The 22521-nt window shown below is 42.9% G+C and overlaps 1 protein-coding gene across 4 annotated transcripts in view; it reads right to left on the bottom strand.

Annotated features, from left to right (window-relative positions):
- The window catches only part of SLC13A3 (solute carrier family 13 member 3), a 44262-nt gene that overhangs the window by 15528 nt on the left and 6213 nt on the right, over nt 1-22521 (bottom strand). For 2 of the 4 annotated variants that reach the window (XR_014566079.1, XM_083746235.1), the window contains exons 2-7: nt 14773-15038; nt 11502-11665; nt 8215-8281; nt 6471-6656; nt 5959-6084; nt 1870-1962 (exon numbers count right to left, since the gene is read on the bottom strand). Coding sequence is in view for 3 of the 4 variants with exons in the window: in XM_083746235.1 (XP_083602361.1) it covers nt 1870-1962; nt 5959-6084; nt 6471-6656; nt 8215-8281; nt 11502-11665; nt 14773-15038 (902 nt within the window). In the remaining variant the exon portion in view is untranslated. Of the gene's footprint in view, nt 1-1869; nt 1963-5958; nt 6085-6470; nt 6657-8214; nt 8282-11501; nt 11666-14772; nt 15039-15143; nt 15158-17845; nt 18370-22521 lie in introns of those variants that run through there. The other 2 variants (XM_083746237.1, XM_083746236.1) reach the window with 2 other exon arrangements.

The following is a 22521-nucleotide window of genomic DNA, read 5'->3' as shown; positions in this document are numbered from 1 at the left end:
AATGTATAATGATTTAATCTTTCTTTTCTGTTATGTATTATTTCTCTTTCTCTTTTCAGTTGTATGACAGAAAATCTAAATAAAAATTTCATAATAAAAAAATTAAAAATAAATTGCCGGCTTTAATGTGATATGCAAAAACAAAACAAAACACTAAATGATTTAGAAAGCCAAATCCTCTTAATTTCCCCCTTGCAATCTGCATGCAACTTTTCTATCTCTCACAGAGACTACATAAATGATCATTCATGACATCTTGTCATGGACTGATTGGCTGCAGAGGAATGGTGGGAGGAAGCATGAAAGAAGGCTCAGATCTGAGGGATTGGTGGTGGAATAATGATGAGTGGTCAGAGGGAGAACTGAGAGAAGACTGGGAAGAAGTGTCGAAAGCTGACGAGGTAACAGTGCTCAATGAACAGGGGGAGTCGGTGGCAGAAAGCAGTCCAGAATCAGCAGTAGAAGCGGATGCTGGAGAGGAGGGAGCCCAAGAAGCAGAGATGAGTCTGGCTGGTGAAGAGGTACGGGTGTCTCCCCCTCCTGCTGTTTCCAGCTCTCCTCTCCACTGGTCTCCCAGAGCCAGGAGAGGCATGAAAAGAGTGGAGGCAAAGTTAGCTTCATGCAGGTGCAGTATCAGATTGTTTGGAGAAAACCCTGGATAAGAGGAGACTTCTGCAGCTGTGGGGAGGTGGGCAGCTTCAGTTTCAGCAACTGCTTCATGGGAGCAAGACCTGCTGGAGATGGGTTGCTATGCTCCTTAGGCCTTACACTCCTGTGCAGAGCGTGTTTTTGCTTTAAAAAAAGAGTTAACTCCAACTCGTTGGTGTAATTTACTGCTGGCTCACTCCTGTCATGGCTTCAGTGCTTCATTTGTCTTTGGGACTGTTCGTGAGTGTGCTACAAATGCTTCCAAATGCACTAGACTGGCTAATTAGAGAATAAGTTTGTTCCTTGCATAAATAATTTAGCAGAAGTAATTAAGCAGCCCATCATCAACTGTAAAGTCTCCAGTTGACTCTGCAATTTAGGATTTGCTTCAGAGGTATGGCCTGAGCTAAACTTTCTTTCAGCTGCGGCGGAAGAAGTTGAAAGCTATGGTGTTTGTAACAAACAAGAAAAATGCTTATCCTATGGTAAACGATAAAATGCAGAAAAACAAAACTTTGGGGTTGTTGCAACCCCTATCAGCCCCAACCAGCATGTCTAATGGTGAGGAATGGTGTGGACTGGAATCCATAAATACCGTATTTTTCGCTCTATAAGATGCACCAGACCACAAGCCGCACCTAGTTTTTGGAGGAGAAAACAAGAAAAAAAAAATTCTGAATCTCAGAAGCCAGAACAGTAAGAGGGATCACTGCGCAGTGAAAGCAGTGATCCCTCTTGCTGTTCTGGCTTCTGGGATAGCTGCGCAGCCTGCATTCGCTCCATAGGATGCACACACATTTCCCCTTACTTTTTAGGAGGGAAAAAGTGAGTCTTATAGAGCAAAAAATATGGTACCTGGAAGGCCATGGAATAGCCATCCATGAACTAAGGAAACTGACCCCAGACTACAAACAAAAGAAATATCACACACTTATTTAATTATCATACACAGTGGAACCAAATGCTACCTTAGTGAATGTGCGCGCCCAAATCTGAATTTGATGAAATAACCTCTGTGTGTGTGTGTGTGTGTGTGTGTGTGTGTGTAGGAGAGAATTAGCAGATGGGAGAAGAGGGTGCTGAACCCTTCACGCACACATAGAGACACACACCAATTTCCCCCAGCAAATTCTGCCTCCCCCGCCCAAAGCCATTTCTCCACCCCACAGTCAGGTTTAAACATAGTTGATTGAGTCTTGTATTGCTTTCATTGTGACTTACTTTATTGGTCCCAGCTTCCGATAATCATCCCTTATTACTGTCCTGGCTCTGGCTTCTGCATCAGCTCTGATCTCCGATTTCTTTTTTCTCCAGCTCAACAACAAGGGAGGGAAAAAATGCTTTGTTCACACGACCTCAGGCACTCTCATTCATAAATATTACTGAATCAAACTATTTTGCAGAAAGCTTATAAATGGATTTAAGGTCGTTACATTCAGGAGGGCTTTTGGCTGCATAATTTCCTTCTGCTGTTTGAAGGTTCCAGTTTTTACTCTCCGTTTTGTGGTTTCAGTTTTATCCCCTTAATGTGATTTCAGTTTCATCCTTAAATGTACCACCACTAAGAAACTGCAATAAAAAAATTAAACTAGCTAGAATTGTACACTACCTTAGGACCATTTGCTAGGAAAGACAGTTAACTATTTTTATTTATTGGTCAGTTTCGCACAACACAATAACCCATTCTGTGTTCCCAAATTCTCATCCTGTAATCAAAGATAACTTCATCTTCTTGGCATTATGCAAAAGACACATCTCTCGCAGTCACAGAAGAACCACCAGAGCATGCATTCATAGGAATGATTTGTCTTAAAAATCAGGGCAAATTCATTCTGTCTTCTGCAGTAATTCATCGCCTCCGTGCACCTTCTCTAGAGATAGCTATTGTTAGGTTTCTTATTCAGAGAGGATGTCAAAAAATAGGACAGCTCCATTTTTCAGGTGTTAGAATAGCCAGAAAACAAGCGAGTAATTATGCAAAATGTGCCACTGATGATGAAACAAAGCATAAGGAATTTTGAGGCTCAGAGGCTGAAATACTAATGTGCTTCTGTGAGGCTCAGCCTTTTTTAGTAGGCAACTTCAGTGCCCATCTGCAGTTTGACCTGCCATCTCCTCCACCCACCTCACACAATTAGCAGTCCATATGAAGGACAATTTCATCTTGAACTGTTTTCAGGTTAACAGTGTCATGCTGCTTAATACATTTCTAGCACTGCTTAGATTTTCATTAAACCTACAAAGCTAGTTTGATTCCATCAATCACATAAAGTGTACCCAATGTTTGCGAACCAGTCAAACATAAGACTATGAACAGAATTCTGAAGGAAAGGGTCACTTGCTTGATTCTTTGGGCAAACTGGCATCTACTTTGAGTCTTTGATTTTAAAAAGTGAGGTTGCAGGAGGAAATCTATTTGCATTGTATGGTTTTGGTTTTTTCTTACCCCGTTTTCAATTTTTTTTTTTTAAAGGCCTTAAGCATCAGTTCCTTTAAAAACAATTCAACAAACAGAACAGAAATGAGATCCACAGTATTCCAGTGCACATAGTTTTGGAATTTCACTTATGAGGCCCGAATTCAAATCCCTACTCATCAGACCTCAGTTTGCCATGTGTAAATGGGGACAGTGACTTATATATCCTGCTGAGTGGATCAGCAAGATGGACTATATATAGTTTTACACACCAATAAAAGTATTATATAAATTACTAATAGTGGTACATAATGCAATTATTACACTTTCATAAGAGTATAAGAAAAGCCCTGCTGGATGAGACCAAAGACCTATCTAGTCCAACATCCTGTGGCCAACCAGCTACCTATAGGAAGCCTGTAAGCAGAATCTGAATGCAACAGCAGTATATTCTCCTGCATTGAGTTTCTGAATTAAATTGTAGCTCTGAAGGTACTATTCATCTCGCAGATGGAAAGAATAATGGCACTTCAATGAGCCATATATTTGTTGGAATTACTATAGCATTGCAGGCTTAAAAGAAGGCTATGGGATGTCAGAAATGCATGTTAACAACAACAGTGTAAAGTGCACAATAAACAAAAATGGCTCATAATCTCTGTGCCACCACCAAAAAAATTACCCCGAAACAAACTCTAGCAATGCCTCTTGTTTTAAATACTGCAAGTGAAGGAATATGGCGAAGTTGGAAAGCAAGTTGTAAGTACCCAGATTAGCAAAAGATTTACAATAAAACCATGTTACTGCTCAATTACTGATTAACACATTGTTTTATGAAATCACTGAAGCTTAATCCCTGTCAAATGTAACCTGTTCTTGGCCAAACTTCCAGCTACGGACTTTATATCTTAACCTACGTAACAGCTACAGTAAAAAGCATCATTCCTGGAAAAATACGGAACACAAGTCCCATACCGTGCAATGACATGCACAAATCCCTGAATGGTGCAAGTGCAAAACAGCCAGGTCGAAATATCCCAGGAATTCAGTAACTAGTAGAATTATCAACAGAACACCTCTTTTAAAAAAAATCTTATTCTTTGAACCCTGCTCTCATTACAACAAATTAGCAAAACTCTGTAGACCTCAACAAATCTGTACCAATATACACCGCCTTAAGGTCATTTGTGACAAGGCTGAGAAATTTCTGGGGCAATGAGATCACCAACTCAGTGGTCAGGACACCTCTGCAGTGATCTTGTGAGAGAATGCATCTGATGTGAATTCACAAGGGGAAAGGGTGGGCCTCAAAGGTCTGGTGCTCATGAAGACCACCAAAATATCCCATAAGAACATAAGAGGAGCCCTTCTGGATCAAGCTACTCAGGGCCAGACTTGGGTAGTCTTTCGTAATATGACACCATATATGGAGCTGAAATTTAGCACCCCCAAATGGATCTTCTCAATTATGGGTCATCTCAATTTTGCACCCCCTCGGCTCAGCACCCTGTGTGGGAGAACTGTCTAGACCACCCAGCACTGAAGCTATTGGCCCATCTAATCCAGCATTCCCTTCTCACAGAGGACAACCCATGGGAGGCCTGCCAGCAGGACCTGAGGGCAAACAATGCTCTCCTCATCCATGATTCTCAGCAAGTGGTATTCAGAGGCATGCAACCTCTGACAGTGCAGGTGGAGGACAGCCTTATCTTCCATGAAATTGTCCAATCCTCTTTTAAAACCAACCAAACTGGTAGCCATCTCTACCTCCTGTGGGAGCAAATTCTATAGTTTAACTATATGGTGCTGTGTGGAGAAGTACTTTCGTTCATCCATCTTGCATCTTCCAACATTCAGTATTATTGGATGCCCAAGTTCTAGTACTAAGAGGGAGGCCTTTCCGCTTTCTCCACACCAGAATTTATTTGATACACACCTCTATCTGTTTTCCTTGCTGAAGTGCTTATGTCAACTACTGGGAAAATAGGAAAGGACCATTGCTGTCAAAATGCTTCATAAAATAGGCTGGTCTAACAGCTCTGAGTAAGGAAATGAGTTAAATATGCATGCAATAACTTATCTGAGGAGAGATTAGAATTATTTAACTATTGTTGGAATTCTAATTGAAATGATATTAAGAGAAACTCTTTGCCTTAACCATAGACTGTTGGTATTATAACATTTCCCCTCTTTTTTATGAACTGTATAATCTTTATTATCTACGGTTGCTTTGCTTAATAGATTTAAACTTTATAAATTAACTATCTTAAGTCATGTATATTAAAATGAAAGCAGTTTTATTATCAGCTCTGCCTTAGTGCATGTGATGAAGTTTCCATATTATTCAGCTATCGTTAGAAGTATGTTTTTATAGTATGAGCTGCTTGGATATTTTTTCTTTAAAAATAACTCCTTTGTTTCTGAACACAGTGTCTTCAAAAGCGTATCTTCAAACTGGAGTTTTGTGGCCAAGCAAAAAAGTCACAAATTGTATTTTTCAAGTGCAAAAATAGAAATATTAAGATGTAGCATGTAGAGCCTCACCCAACTTTAAAAGCAAAAAAGAAGGACCTGTCAATGAAATATTGTTTTGCCAAGCCAAAATGCTTGCCCTGATGAAATGACCCCATTAGTGCACTGTGTCATCTAGTTTTTCTTTATTCCTTTTTCTTTTAAAAAATTTATTTGCATTTTCAAAAACAGGAACAGAGAGTTTTTCTTGTGCAACAAGAGAGTACATGTACACCTGAAAGACAGGGGTGTTCCCAAGTCAAAAGAAGGATAGGTCCCTCATAAAACCATCAGATTTCCAAGAAGGACCCAGCTAAACTGGTTACTTTGACCACAATTTCAATCAATGTTAAACCATACAAATAAATCAGACATGAAAGTACCTCAAGCTAATGCATCCATAAAGGAATGAGATCCAGAGCCATCCGAAAAGAAGGAACAGCAGCATTAAGGGAAAGGCAAACACAAACCAAGAGCCAAAATTCACAACGTCACACCCTGGAAAAAAGCTTCGAGAAGGAGAAAACCTGATTAATGTAAGGTGGAGAAACCCATTTGGATAAACTGAAGAAAGAATCTGAAATATGCAACCAAGGCCAGCATGTCATACAAACATCTCGGTTGTGATTCAAGACCACATCTAGAGGCTACCATTGTCACTTTCTGCAGCTCACGGACTCCCAAAGGGGGTGCAGAAGATAATCTGTCTGTGTTGTATAAAAGGGACAACTATAGTCACAAAGATCTCCTCCTCCTTTGTCCTTGCCTAGGTGTCACGTTTTTACTAGTTCAGAGACATGTGCAGTTCTTGGCTCCATAGCCTTGGGAAATCCCCATGTACATCCATTGTCAATACCAGCGTGTTCAGTTCCCCACAAGCCCTTTCCCTCCATACCTTTTGAGTTGTCCTGAAAGAATGAGATTTGGGGCAGTTCCCGTCAGCGTCGCTGTTCCACCAATACTGGCTGCATAAGGGATCGAAATGAGGAAACCTTTCCATACATTCTTCTTGTGCTCTTCCTCCTTCTGTATGTCTGAGGAAACTTCAATTGTGACTTCCTTCTCCTCTGTCAAGTCTTTTCTTTAAAACATTACAAAAGGCTACTCTTGACATTTGTCATTTCTCCTATAACTTAGGGCTCATTTATTTGTTTTTGCTTCTGTATCTGATTGCTCCCCCCCCCCCATCTGCCAAATAATTTGGCAAGGGGACTCATTGGTCTTCAGTTGATGGAACAGGATCTACAGCAGGTACAGTTTGTCTCTCCTCTGCAGAATTAGCTGCATCTACCCAGATTATCTCTTGTTTCCATCTGTGAAAGGTAATCTGTGCATCCTAAAGTAGGATGGACTTGGGGAGGGGTCAAAACTTGGAGGCAGACCACATGCTTAGTTTGCTGAGTTTCCAGGATCATTTATACTTAAAAGCAGCATGGCTAGTAAGGGCCTCACCTTGAGATCTAGAAGAATCATTGCCACAGTAGACAATGGCCTCATTTGGACATGACTCTAAATAATAGTCTAGTGTTACATTGACATGTTTGCTCCCCACTTCCCCTCTCTTCCGGCATGGCAACAATATCAAAAACACTTGCTTCTGTTTTCAACTAACCAAAGTTTTAGTTACGTCTGAACCTGGAACTGGGGTTATTTGAGTTATACTATATCCAAACAAGCCAGAATTATAATCTGCTGCATGATCTTTACTTGTTCAGACAAGCCATAGTTAAAACAGCTAGTTGAAAACAATTATGTTCATTTTCCTCCTCACAGCCACGCCAGAAGATGGGAGATGGGAGGGGGCAGGCACAAGTCTAAAACCCATTCATGCATAGTTTTATTTATTAATCAAGCTGCAATCCTAAACCCAGTTACGAGGGAATAATACCAGATTTTTTAATGAAACAGTGGACACTTTTCAACTTCAATGGATTTCGTATGGGGACTGATTTGTAAATCCGGTGCCCCTGACTTTAGTGGGTCTTACTTTCAAGTAGACACCATGTGATTGTGCTATTCCTTATTAAAATAATATCCAAACCCACCTTTCAGGGCACACAACCTTCTGAAGGTGGTTTGCAAAAAAAAAAAAAAAAGAAGTTTTGAAGCACACAGAAACATCAAAACCACAATCCATAAATATAACGATTTACAATATCAGCCATTAATGTAAAGCCAGCAGTGGCTCATTCTCTCTCCCCCCCCCCCCCCCGCCCCCAAGCAACACATTCACCAAATGTGGACTGGAGCAAAAATGCTTTCAAATATATCTCAGAGACCAGGCCAAGGGTACTTCCAAAGACTTGCTGCAATTGTTGAAAAGGCTCTGTCCCTGGCCTAGCAGTTCTTACTGGCAGGTCAGATTTCAAGGCCTCCAATTATGGTAGGTCTGAGTGCAGCCAATATTGAACTTAGTCCCTTGACATAAACTCAATATAGTTACAATTTAGTGCAATGCTAAAGCAACGCTATAGCTTCCTTGGAGCACAGGTGGAATGCAGCAAGTGACATAAGCAGGAAGAAGTTAAATAGGGCTTTACTCCCAGGTAAACAGCCTTAGTTCATACTCATGAAACAGAGGAAGAATACTTTGGTGATCATTGTCCTCCTCTCCAATGCAAATCTTTGCGTAAACTTACTCATCAACATTTGCTAGAAGCTGCATCTCAGTTGGCACTGTGTGAAGTTTATTCTGATGTACTGAAGCTGAAAAAGAATAATACCCAAAGAGCTTTTTAAAATACAGAGAAACATTTCCAGAGTCATAACGACAGAAGGTGGTGCTACTATTCCTAAATTGTAACAGTTAAATATCCCAGCATAGTTGAGTTGCAACAGCAGGATAAAAAGTGGGGAACAGGTATGTCTGCCAACAGCCAGAATATGCAGCAGTAGGACTTGCTTCCAATTGGCAGGGTTGGTAAAAGTACAATTTCAAGGCATCCTGCTGATACCTCCTTCGAAAAGGCTAATTTATGCATCCAAATCACCCATTTGGTGCCGTAGCTTCGCACACATGTGAGTCACTCTTGAGTCTCTCATTCTGCACTGATCAGCTGGAGTTTCCAAGATTTCACAATTAATTAAATAAGTTGGTCCAGTGAAGGGTAGAGTGTGCTTTATATTTCTGCACTTCCAAGAAGCACGGAAAGATCTACCAGCTTAAAGCTGTCTTAACATAAGCACAAGTTAAGCCTACAGAAAGGTTTCGGAGCCAAAGGAAGCAGAGTGATAAATCAGCCCGAATATTTCTATGTTGTGGCTCAAAGTAGAAGAATAAGCTGCTGAAAGGAATTGCTGGTGCATCCAACTCTCCGTCTCACCCTGCTCCCTTATCAAACTGAGAAAGCAGAACCTGAGCAATGTACCAAAGCATTATATACATCTATAGCTATCCAGTTAATGTCTACCATTCTGTACATGTCATTGCTTTGTGACACTTTGGATTTCTTTCTAATGGAGCAACACATCCATCTAACTGCATTTTTTATAAGTTATATAAAGTGTGCATGTCTGCTACAAAGGAATAACTCCCTAAAAAGTGATGAGCTTGGAAGTCCCGGGAAGTTTATTTATTTGAAGTATTTGTTGTTCACTGTTCACTCAAAAAGTCGCAGGGTGGCAAACAATAAAATCAACAATCAACATTTAAAACAAAATAAACAAATCAGCATCATAAAATCAGAGCCGCTTTCAGTAAAGTGCTGTATTTGGATTTTTCATGATTCCTAATTAACTAAAACATTACTTTGGAGTTTGTTTTTTCTCTTGATTCCAGAAAAATCAGCTTGTTTTATTTACTGAAAAAATGTTTCGCTTGCTTGATGAAATGTCTGATCTTGCCTCCTTTAAAACTTTATTATATTATTGTGTTTTCAGCAGAAGTCGAGGATGGGGATCATTAAGCACTGGGGTGCTTACTGTTCCGAATGGAAAAATTTCCATTTGGAAATGCTGCCCTCCTCTTACCCATTTCCCCACATTAAGATGGATAGAACATTACAAGGAACGCACCCAGTGGTCAAAGTCTGTGAACTCGTTTGCTCTGTTGTATCAGGTTTTAATACTGTTCAGTGGACCAGTGACTTCTGCATTGTCACTTCAGTGATTCAGCAACACTGACATTTCTTAATGAAGCAACGCAAATGTGTCTCGGATCCATGACAACCACGAAAAAAGGGGAGGGATTAAAAGGAAAAGAAAGAATTCAGGTGCACACACGTAGTGTGCCTCCTTTCCCCCTTCAGACTGAAACCATTCACATTTAGGTGGTGGTCAAGTTGGTATGATGGAGAACTTGTCATGCAGGCCTAATTTGGCCCATGTGCCGGTTTTGGGTAAACTGCACACTCTTTCCTATCACCTGATGCCATATGACGTCAGGTGTGGAACACTTAGAGGGATCTCCTATCTCTGATCCAAGCACTACAGTGCTAAGATAAGAGATAAGTCCACCTGCCTTCATGTCTATTGTGGGAGAGGGCATGCCTCAGTAAAGGAAATTGTGGACAGAGATGGGCCTGGAAAGGAAAGGACAGTGTCGTGCGTGGAGAGTCCGCCTCCCCCTTCAGTAACGTCACAGATTAGAATTAAGGAGCAGTTTATCTTTTATAGTCCTTTTTATTCAGGCATCAGGTTGCAAGCAAAAATCCACATCCCTCCACAAGGAGAGCAGTTGGCTACTCTAATTCTTCCCCCTTCTGTCTTGCGCAACATCCTAGGCGCCAATGGAAAGTCCCTCCTCCTCTCTGCATCCTTTGTTCTCTAAAACGTTCGGATCTCCTAGTTTGTGGGGAGGGACTCTCTAATGGCGTCTGCTATCTGCCCCCTCCCTTCTGTTTCTCTTGTCATTATCTCATAGCTAGGTAACTCCTGTCTAATCTGTTCCGTATCTGTTTCTCTCTCTGCTTCTGAGACCGCTGGAAACAAGGGAGGCGAATCTTCCCCTCCAGCTCCTCTTCCAAGAGAAGCTGATCTGCCTGAAAATGCATTCCCCAGTCCTCTGCTTCAGGCCATTCCCTGACAGATAGACACATTGGAAAATAGGAGAAAGGATCCTTACCAGCACTCTTTCAGAAACGGATGTGCTCTTACTAGCCATCACATGTTAACTGCCCTGCCCTGCCCTGCCCTAATATGGGAGGGGAGGCACTAGATCTCTATAGATTTATAAAGGACGTTTATAAAATGGCGCAACCAAGGTGGAGTTGTTGGTGTGATGTAAAAGAGTGATGTCACTAGCACCATCCAATAGGAGCATGTGACATTTATACAAATACCATCTACAGGGCACAGACTATCACAAAATATATCCTTTATCGGTGTACAGGGAAGCAGGTGGCAAACCTTATTTCTCCAGCAAACTCAAAGTTGCCATTCTGAGCAATAGGGGAACTGCATATTCCCCCCCCCCCCCGAAATGTGTGCATTTACAAGTGGAATGTCCTATGGATGCCGCTGGAACACACCTCAGTAAAAGATGACTTTACATTTGTCAAAAATGCCATGTTTTATTAAAGGTAAAGGTAAAGGTACCCCTGCCCGTACGGGCCAGTCTTGACAGACTCTGGGGTTGTGCGCCCATCTCACTTAAGAGGCCAGGGGCCAGCGCTGTCCGGAGACACTTCCGGGTCACGTGGCCAGCGTGACAAAGCTGCATCTGGCGAGCCAGAGCCGCACACGGAAACGCCGTTTACCTTCCCGCTGGTAAGCGGTCCCTATTTATCTACTTGCACCCGGAGGTGCTTTCGAACTGCTAGGTTGGCAGGCGCTGGGACCGAGCAGCGGGAGCGCACTCCACCGCAGGGATTCGAACCGCCGACCTTTCGATCGGCAAGTCCTAGGTGCTGAGGCTTTAACCCACAGCGCCACCTGCGTCCCTCTCCATGTTTTATTAGCAACACCCAAATGAGCTGACCAGACCGACCTTGGCTTTCCTCATTTTCCCTCTTGAGGTCCCGAGATGTTTCCTTGTCTCCGAAGAGGCTCTTCAGAACAGCCATTGCAATAGGTAGCATCATAGCGGTGGAGGCTGTGTTACTCAGCCACATGGACAAGAAGGAGGTTGTTAGCATCATTCCTAAAATAAGCCTGGAGAGAGAGAGAGAGAGAGAGAGAGAGAGAGAGAGAGAGAGAGAGAGAGAGAGGGGCAGGCCTCCTACAATTAATCAGAACAAAGCTGTCTCAGTTATATTCTGTAAGAAGTCCAATCCTGTACAACTGGGATAAATGTTAATCTGATTACACAGTGCTGAAATACTTATGTTTCCTCTCTATTCAGCAGTTTAAAAAGTTTGGAACTTTTGGAATGATTTTTTTCTTTAAAGCCCATACTCCAACCTTTAACACTATGCTTTCACTAACCGAGGCCTTTGACAGAAGCACTGCCATCATGAAAAATATCTGGATCCACCAGAATAAATTCACCAGCAAATTCCACGGAGCAGGTGACTGGGCTGCTGGAGGGGGACAGATCTAACACCATAGAAACAAAGCAGGCTGGTGCAAGAGGCACAGGTCACTTGAGCTATCCAGATTGCTTAAGCTATCTGGATTAGCTTTGGTGTATTTATTTCCCCACAGGCCAGTCTAAGTAACCCTCCTCCTGCTGCATATGGTCATAGTGCATTTAGAGAGTGCTAAAGAGTTTACATATACAGTGCAACCTCAGAAGCCGAACGCCTGTAAACTCGAATGTTTCTGGTTTTTTAGTGATTTTTGGAAGCTGAACATCTGCCGTGGCTTCTGTGGCTTCCAATTCACTGCAGGATGCTCCTTCAGCCACTTGGAAGCTCCGCCTTGGAAGTCAAACAGACTTCCGGAACAGATTCCATTTGACTTCCAAGGTGTGTCTGTACATCTTCTGTCCAACTCTGCAAGGCTAGGGTTGCCATACGTCTGGACTTTCCCAGACGTATCCGGAATACTGCAGTCGATTTTCCTTAAAAATAGCTCAAAAACTGTTTGAAATATGGTAACCTTAAGCATGGCAGATCAGTTTTAATAGTTGATAGCAACTTGCCTGCTGATGGAGAACACTACTTGGCTGCCATTTTGTTTCCTCCCATGGCTCACAAGGCTACATTTTGTCTGGGAGGTCAGCTAGTAAGATACTAAACAAACAAGCAAATTCCTAAATTAATAAACGTACCACGGTATCATTTATCGTATAACTATGAGGAACCCTTTCAAACCCCACCTAAAGTCTAGCAGACCCCCTTTTCTGTTAAGCAGAAAACAGACGGTTGTTTTTCTTTCATAAACATGGAAATCATCGTTCTTTGAGTACCCTGCTCTTTTGATAAGTGGTTTTGGAGCTCTGAACTCAGTAAGCTCTTCAACTGAGCCTCTCCCCATATGAGGTCCTGAAGGGAGACATTCAGTCTGACCATCTTTTAGAGCACCTGTCCATTCTTGAAACCTCCAAATCCCTGAACTTTGGGTGTTTCCAGAAGAGATCAGCTTTGGGTGCCTTTTGACTGCACTCCCACAACGACCTGCAGCAGAGCTGGTCTCCAAGATGGGATCTTGGAGCCAACCTCCTGGCAGCAATGTTGCTCCTGCTTACCTGAAGAGTGTGCGAGTGGGGCAGGGCACTAGAGAGGTCGGGATGGTGTAGGTCCACCTGTGACTTCCTAACCTTACAGCCTCTTTGCTCCACCCTTACACCATCCCAGTAAGTGACTGTGATGCCATTGCTTGGAGGTTGGCTCTACCCAACTGACCTACTCCTGTCCGGTGGTCCCCACCTAGAAAAACCTCATGGAGGCCAAGGGAAGTCACTTCATTTGGAATTTACCCTAATGCTAAAATCCATATTCCTGTCAGGAGTTCAGCCTACACTCGAGTAGGACCCTGGCAGAGACACATGCCCAACTGGCATGTTCTCTCCCTTCCTGTTCGATCTTTCGGGAGGTTCAAAAGCTTTCTTCAGCCCGAACATAGACTGATGCCAACCGACACCGGCACACTTGGGGATCTCGGAGTTTGCGCACCTTGCGTGACAGACCTCAGCAACTCAGCATTTTGGCTAATCTACTTTATTTACATATGAACACACACGGAGCACTGCAACATGGCTCCCTCCCTCTCTAGCATCAGACAGCAAAGAGGAAAAGAACAAAGGACAATAGTCCCACTTCACGGAACACAGTAACACAAACATCCTGTCTCCGTCACTTCCCACTCTGTGGAGTCAAAACATATGTGAGTGAACTGGACTCCTTGGTGGGTTTTGAATAAACAATCACAAACTTTTTATTGACAATAGCTAGTCAGATAAATTAAGGATCTATACAATTTTGTAACATGCAGAGAATAACATTTGTTGATAAACCAGAGAGAGGAGCTGAGGGAAGTCGGGAGGGGAGGGGAGGTTACTTTATGGGGAGGGGGGAAATAGGGGGGGAATTAAGGATGATATGTTTTCTGATAAAATGTTTTGTTGAAATTCCTAATAAAAAATATTTAACAAACAAACAAAACATATACCGTCATGTGAAAGACATAAATCCCATGACTGCAATCACAGAACAGGAATTCTAACAGTTCTTTCCCCTATGCTTGGACACAGCACAATGAAGGAAAGGTATAACTCTCAAACCTGTGCAAAAGGCCTTTCAGTTTCCATTGGAATTCTTTCGCATTCCCCAAGGGCAGAAGCAATCCAACACACAGCCTCTTGGCAGCAGCAATTCTTCAGGACAGCCTTCGATTGCTAACCATTAAATTGTCACTCCAGCTAACTTTCTCATTAAAACTCCATTTCAGGAAAAGCCTTGATTATCGTGTCAAGAACATGCTGCAGGACACCCACAATAAAACACCAATTTGGACGGGCCCAATCCTAGTGATTCGTGGTGGATTTATTCTGCTTTAATTTGTTCTACGGTGTTTCCCCAGTGCTACCACGTTATTGCTGTTCAGAGAAGCTATAGTGCAGCAGAAGTAAATAAAAATAAACCAGAATTCATGGTATAAAAAATATGCAGTTTCAGCAGGAAGTTACAGGATGTGCACTGAATGGAAATAAAGTAGTGTGACCACCCCAATGCCTTTGCAGATGCAGACAGTATTTTGTGGGGTGGCATGCGACCACTCCAACAGCACCATGAGGACAAATGAACATGAATGGCCAATGAAAAGGACATCTGGAAGGCCCCAAAGTTGAGCACAAGCTCATTGATTTCATTGGTTACCTGGCCGGCTGGACTCCCACCAACATAAGGATTCTCAGTGCAATTCTACGATGCAGATTCCACTCTTCAATGGCAGCCGCCATGATCAAGCCACTCAGGAAGAGGAAGTTGGTATCTAAAAAATACTGCGGGCAAACTTTGCTGGCTGGGAGGACACTGAGGAAGGGGAAGAGAATTATGGGAAGTAGAGCGGTCACAGACAAGGGCAGAGCTTCGGTGCACCAGTATACGGCCATCAACAGAATTACGTAGAGGCATTTTCCTTCCTGCAAAGAAATCAAATGATAAGAAGTAAGAGACAATGTTATAAACAGTTTCTACTGCACTTGGAAAAGTGAAAGGTCTGCATATAAACGACAAGAGAGTTCCACCATTGTAGGGCAGCCACTGAAACTGCCTCTCCATGTTCATTCATGCCATCAAAAACACCATGCTCAGACAGCATTACCAGGAAGATGCCCTCATTCTGAAGTGAGCAATCTGAAAAGGTCACAAAGGAAGGAAGCTGTCCATGAAGACACATGATGCTTTGGGGGAAAGAAAAGGGGCAAAGAAACCCTAATGGAAAACGTTGTGAAAAACACACATGGTCCCACTTTTCAAATTCAAGAAATCAATTGCAAATCAAGCCACGTAGACTGAAACAAAGTCAACTGAAATTATTTCTGCATTCAAATGCAGAAACAACCTCCATGAAACAGACCCTCTAAGTGTCCCTATTTTCTAGGGACATCCCTGATTTAGAGAAGCAGTCCTGGTTTATGATTTGATCCCGGAATGTCCTGCTTTTGTTTAGGATATCCCTATTTTCACTGGAAAAATGCTAGAGGGTGTGGTGTTATTCGACCCCCAAGCTATCTGAAGGCAATCTTGTATAGTGTTTTAAGGTTTAATGTTTTATTATGTTTTTATATATGTTGGAAGCTGTCCAGAGTGGCTGGGACAACCCAGTAATTTGTGTGGGGTACAAATAGTAAAATTATCATTATGGATAATTCAAGAAGGACACTGACAAACTGGAACGTGTCCAGAGGAGGGCAACCAAAATGGTCAAAGGCCTGGAAACGATGCCTTATGAGGAACGGCTAAGGGAGCTGGGCATGTTTAGCCTGGAGAAGAGGAGGTTATGGGGTGATAGGATAGCCATGTTCAAATATATAAAAGGATGTTACATAGAGGAGGGAGAAAGGTTGTTTTCTGCTGCTCCAGAGAAGTGGACACGGAGCAATGGATCCAAACTACAAGAAAGAAGATTCCACCTAAACATTAGGAAGAACTTCCTGACAGTAAGAGCTGTTCGACAGTGGAATTTGCTGCCAAGGAGTGTGGGGGAGTCTCCTTCTTTTGAGGTCTTTAAGCAGAGGCTTGACAACCATATGTCAGGAGTGCTCTTATGGTGTTTCCTGCTTGGCAGGGGGTTGGACTCGATGGCCCTTGTGGTCTCTTCCAACTCTATGATTCTATGATTCTATAATTCTATGATTCTATGAATGGGATGTCCCTATTTTCATCAGAGAAATGTTGGAGGGTATGATGAAACCCTCACCTTTATACATTTTTGAGGCCTGGCTGCAGAGACACATCAACCCAGGCAATTCAAATGATAGATTTGTGCCAAGCCAAATATCTGACCAATGGCTTAGTCATTCATTCACCTTTCCTATTCCAGTTTTTGATTCCTAGAAACAAATCTAATGGAGCAATCAAATTTCCAGCCTTTCATTTCCAAGGGAAAGCACTGGAAAAGCAAAGTCCACACTGTCTGTGTGTCCATGTGCTGGTCTTGGTCAAAGTGCACCCGTCCCTAAGGAAATGAAGGAGAGATGTAGACAGCATCTTTTCTTGACCACCTTTGGCCAGATGAGTGTTGCAGCACCCTTCTGACCACTTCCAGATCAATGGACCAGTAAATGTAGACCCAATCATGTGAATCTGCTGCTCAGTGTTGGGAAACTGAACTGCAAAATAGGATTTCTCTCCCAACAAGTTTCCCATCTGCTTCTCTAAAGCAGGGGGGAAGGCTAACCAGTGGACCTCCAGGTACTGCTGGACTTCAAATCCCATCAGCCCCCAGCCAGCATGGCCAATGGTCAAGGATGATGGAAACTGTAGTCCAACAACATCTGCATAGCCGCAGGTTCCCCAGCCCTGCTCTGCAACCTCATGGCAGCCAGCAGTCACCTTCAACCAGGCCTCTGAGCTAGACCACATGATTTCTGGAAAATAATTATCCCACTCGATTAAAGTTCGTATCAATTTTTTTTTTTGTCCCTAATACACACTTTCTTAGGAGACTTGTGATTGGGTTAATTTTCCAACTATGTAATGATTGCCAGAAACAGAGGATTTTTCCTCAGTTGCACAATCACATTTTTTTTATGACAGAGAAGGAAGAAGACCAGATTATTATAAGGTGACATCCAATTAAGTTAGTCATGCCCATTAATTTCGATGAGTTTACTCTGAGTATGACTTACATTAGATACAACCCATATTTTCCTTCTATAGAGCACTACCAGAGCTTTCTTCCTACATATTTGAACCTCTAGTGAAAGCAAGGCCTATAGAGTCGCTGTTGGTTATTGGGTGATGCCTGCTTATCTGGAGACTGTCTAGAGGAGGAGGAGGAGGAGGAGGAAGAGAGGTCCAAATCACACAATCCACCTGGTGGTTTCCTGTACAAATGCCACTGAAACAAATGGGATTCAGTTGGTCCTCACTAGCAACTGAGACAAAATGAAGAAATCTGTCTTCATTCAAATGCAGAAGTTGCATCCATGAAAAGCCATCAGCTTTAAAGGCCAGATAATTTCAGTTCTATTCTTTATTTGATTCATGTATTGCTTCTCCCTGACAAAACAATTTACAGGAGCCTTGATATACAAAATACAGTATGCAATATTGATCCATTAAAACAAACAATGTGGGGGGGGGGGATCATCCCTAATAATAAAAAATTATCCTGTCCACAGAAGAATACAAAAAATAAACATCCATAAATCAAATTGATAGTGCTCTCCAAATAATTTATTTGATTTAAGCAACGTTTTGAGGGATATAAAGGTAAATGTACCCTTGACCGTTAGGTGCAGTCGCAGAAGACTCTGGGGTTGCATTCTCAACTCGCTCTATAGGCCAAGGGAGCCGGCGTTTGTCCGCAGACAGCTTTCAGGTCCTGTGGCCAGCATGACTAAGCCGCTTCTGACGAACCAGAGCAGCACACGGAAACGCCGTTTACCTTCCCCCTGGAGCAGTACCTATTTATCTTCTTGCACTTTGACGTGCTTTTGAACTGCTAGGTTGGCAGGAGCAGGGACCGAACAACAGGGGCTCACCCCGTTGTGGGGATTCGAACCGCCGACCTTCTGATCGGCAAGCCCTAGGCTCTGTGGTTTAGACCACAGTGCCACCCGCGTCCCTTTTGAGGAATATACACCCCCTATATATATATATATATAATATAACGCCATGGTGCATCTACATCAGCACAACCGGACGCTTTCATCTGCCCCAGCAGCAACAAAACATGTCTCTCCCATATCAGTCTCTACAGCCACTGCAGGCACTGCTGCCTTCCAGTAGTTTGATTTCACCCCCAAAGGCACACTCCTTCATTGTCTCTCAAGACAGATGGGTGCCATCAATATTGTATCTCCCTGGCAATTCATGCAATCAGAAGAATGGTTGCCAGGAGACATATGAACTCACCTAACCCACACCATTAAGCACAGAATTCCTGCCTAATGGCTTCTGTCTCCATTTTCTACGAAATCCTCTCTTAGTTTGAAGGTGAAAATATGCACATTTTTATTTGTAGATGAATATCCTTGCAATCTTTAAATTCTGTTCTCCGTCATTGCAGGAACTGAACATTCTTTTTACATTTATAAATCTAGTTGTCAAAGTGTCATTCAAATTTAGTTCACTGCGATCATCATTTTTAAGTTAAATAATAATAATAATAATCACTTAACAGGAAAACAAGCCAACTAATTTCTAGACATTAAATTGGTTAAGAATGGGTGATTAATGGGAACAGAAGAGTAAAAAGCCTGTGTTATTCTGTCTATTTTTTCTTCAGTAATGCACATCCTTCCTTTCTATCACATAGACAAGAATAGGTATTCTGAATTTTCCCCTTATATATATTGGATTTATAAAGAATTTACAGGCTTAACATAATGATTAAATTCACTACTTCCTTTATTAATATTAATAAAATATTATCAGCTGCTGTGCAATGCCTTGTTTTAATATTCCACAAATGATTAATACCCATAGTATTTCCCCTCTCCCCTTCTCATATTTTGCTATGGTAAAATTCCCTCTGTGGCCAAACTGTCATAGGAACAAAAAGGATGCACACCTTAGTACTTTTTAATCAACGTGTCAAAGAGCCAGTCAATCATGGTTGAAATAAAAGCTGCAACATGTAAGGCACAGCCATGTGCTCCACTGACTGGGGAGGCTAAGGAGCCAGTTTTGTCAGTACACCTTTCAACCGATGTGCAGCGACTGGGCTCAATAACTGGTTCTGCCCTGACTGGGCTAGGTGACTGGAGCACTTTCAGAGACCATCCAATCCTGGAAAACAGGTCCCAGTGCACTGGACTCACAACTGTGCATTGTGAGCACCAGACTCATGCAGAGTATAAATAACACGGAAGCTAGCTGTGAAGCATGACTCCTTTTATTTCTAATAGCTACTAAAAGGGACACGGGTGGCGCTGTGGGTTAAACCACAGAGCCTAGGACTTGCCGATCAGAAGGTCGGTGGTTCGAATCCCCGCGACGGGGTGAGCTCCCATTGCTCAGTCCCTGCTCCTGCCAACCTAGCAGTTCGAGAACACATTAAAGTGCAAGTAGATAAATAGGTACCGCTCCGGCAGGAAGGTAAACGCGTTTCCGTGCGCTACTCTGGTTCTCCAGAAGTGGCTTAGTCATGCTGGCCACATGACCCGGAAGCTGTACGCCGGCTCCCTCAGCCAATAAAGGAAGATGAGCACCACAACCCCATAGTCAGCCACAACTGGACCTAAGGGTCAGGGGTCCCTTTACCTTTACCTATGTAAGCCACTCTGAGAGCCTTTTTGACTCTACAAATACTCTAAATAAAATGAATGAATCCCCTGCCTTTCCAAATAATGATAGATATATAGAACAGTAGGGCCTGCTCATCTAAAGAAACAGCCATATGATAATCGAGGTCACAGCTCATATATCATTTTCTTTCTTGGCCTCAAAGGATTCCCTGAACTCAATTATTGCTAAGAGCCTCCTCTTGAGCAGAAAGACCTACATCACTGCTGCTTACTTCAGAACTGGGTATCACTGACACAGAGTCCCATTTGATGGTGGAGCGGCAAACTCCTTTTGCACACCTCATTAAGAACATCCCCTGTGCTCCCTTACCAAAAACATTGCTTTTCCAACCTTCTTCTGCTGCTGCTGCTGCCCTGCCTGCTCCTCCCGCAATCATTTGTGCCTTGGAGCAGAAGGGCTTGCTGACGCCTTCTGCTCCATAATCAAGGAGCTTCTAGGAGCCACAGGTGAGAGATGAGTGCAGGGTGGGGACCAAAGGTGGACAAACTGCCCCAGAAGGAGCACAATGTGTCCCCCACCAGAGATACTACCCCCATCCAACCCCCCGTACACAAATATGCAACATAAAGGACCCTGTTGTAACCCAAGCCTGCACAACCTTTGATCCACCAAGCCAAACCAACTATCTATGGTAGCCTGAATGTTTTGCAGGCTCGAGTAGGAAGTGAAACAGGAGGATTGGTAAGCTTCTAGGGCAGGGTTTGGAACCTGTAGCCCTCCCAGCTTTGTTGGACTCCAACTCTCATCAGCCCCCAGCTAGCATGAGTGATGATGTGGGATGGTGTCGGACAACCAGCGATGGTGGGAGATGTAGCTCAACAACACTGAGAGGGCCACAAGCTCCCATCTCCTGTCCTAGTGCCCCCATAGATGTCCTATGGGTTGCGCTCAGCTTGGCAGTCACAATTGCATGGTTCTACTGCAGTGCAGAAAACCAGAACAGAACAAAACACCTCTGAGATTCAGCATAAAATGTGCCAAAATCCAAGTACAGCATGAGGAATACAATACCTATTATTCATCTGAAAGCTGAGCTCTGTTTGATGAGAATATTCTGCAGTTATAAGACAGCTCACACCTCTACATTTGGGCTTACAAGTTCAAAAAGCATTAGAATCTAATAAAGCTGTTTATTCAGCTAATGTACGTGTAGCAAACTAATACAATGAGATATTTACAAGCCCCCAAAAGGAATTAAAATATCCATTATGTAATCCTATTTCTACTCTTTGAGATAAATGAAACTGTACATAGGCACTTTGAATTACCTAAATTACCTCAAGAGCAGCAACAAAAGGAAATTACGAACAATAAAACCCTAAAGGAGCCCTTCCATCCTACATGCTGCGGTAGCAAATGAAATTTCACAAAGCCATCTTATTCCAGTGTTGAGGATTCAGTGAGATGAAGAATAAAGTTCTGTGTCTACAGAAAGACAGCACCGAAGTAGCTGTCCTGAGTAGATACGCTACATGGGAAATGACCACAGGCCTGTTTGTTTCAAGTACACCCCCGTTCTCTCCTCTGTGCCTCCTTCCCATCTCTCCTGTCAGAACTAAAGATATTTTTTTTGCACCTTGGGTGAATTAAATCCTTCCCTTTTGACTTACTGCATGCTGAGCAACAGAACATTCAACAGCGCATAAAATGATCACAAGTAGATTGAGGTGCTAAAAATACCTGCCCTTTATAAATAAAGCTTGAGAACTAAAGGTATGTCTAGCTGAACACCCTCTTTCCCAGGGGAAATGCCTCTGGGAAGCCCATTTGCAATGGGGAAGGCAACAATAGCCCTTCTGGTAATTTAGAGACCAAATGCCTCTGAAACCTGGATGCTGCATTTAGGGGCATACAGCATCATCATCATCATTATCCTTTTATATAGGTAAAGGACCCCTGGATGGTTAAGTCCAGTCAAAGGCAACTATGGGGTGCAGTGCTCATCTTGCTTCAGGCCAAGGGAGCTGCAGACAGCTTTTCCGGGACATGTAGCCAGCATGACTAAACCGCTTCTGGCGCAACTGAAAACGCTGTTTAGCTTCACGCCACACCGATACCTATTTATCTACTTGCACTGGTATGCTTTGGAATTGCTAGGTTGGCAGAAGGTGGGACAGAGCGGATTCAAACTGCTGACCTTCTGATCGGCAAGCCCAAGAGGCTCAGTGGTTCAGACCACGGCACAACCCATCTGCCTGGGTTGCCTCAGCCTCAGCCATTCTGGGTGGCTTTAAAACACATTCAGCACAATGACTTTCCCCTCAAAGAATCCCCTCACAGAGCGACAATTCCCAGGATTCTTTTAGAGAAGTCTTGAGAGTGGTTTAAATGTTGTGGCAGACATTGATGAAACTTATCCTCCATGAATAAAAGGGTCCCATTTTAAAGACATCTAAGATAGTCATCACATCTTGCGGATGGCAGCAAATGCCTTAAATTAATCACACATTGTGTAAAGCACTTCCTTTTACCTGCCCCTTTTACTGGAAGTCCCCAAATTCTAGCATTGCAAGAGATGGAGAACTGCTTATCTCCATTCATTTTTTCCCCACATCACACATACTTGTGTAAGCTTCTATCACATCTCCCCATGCTTCTATCACATCTCCCCCATTCTCCACATTCACATCTTCTATCACATCTCCC

The sequence above is a fragment of the Podarcis gaigeae genome, assembly GCF_964106915.1.
Source record: "Podarcis gaigeae genome assembly, chromosome: 6".
NCBI lineage: Eukaryota > Metazoa > Chordata > Lepidosauria > Squamata > Lacertidae > Podarcis > Podarcis gaigeae.
Note: the sequence above shows the minus strand (reverse complement) of the source record. Positions and strands in the feature narration are given on the sequence as shown.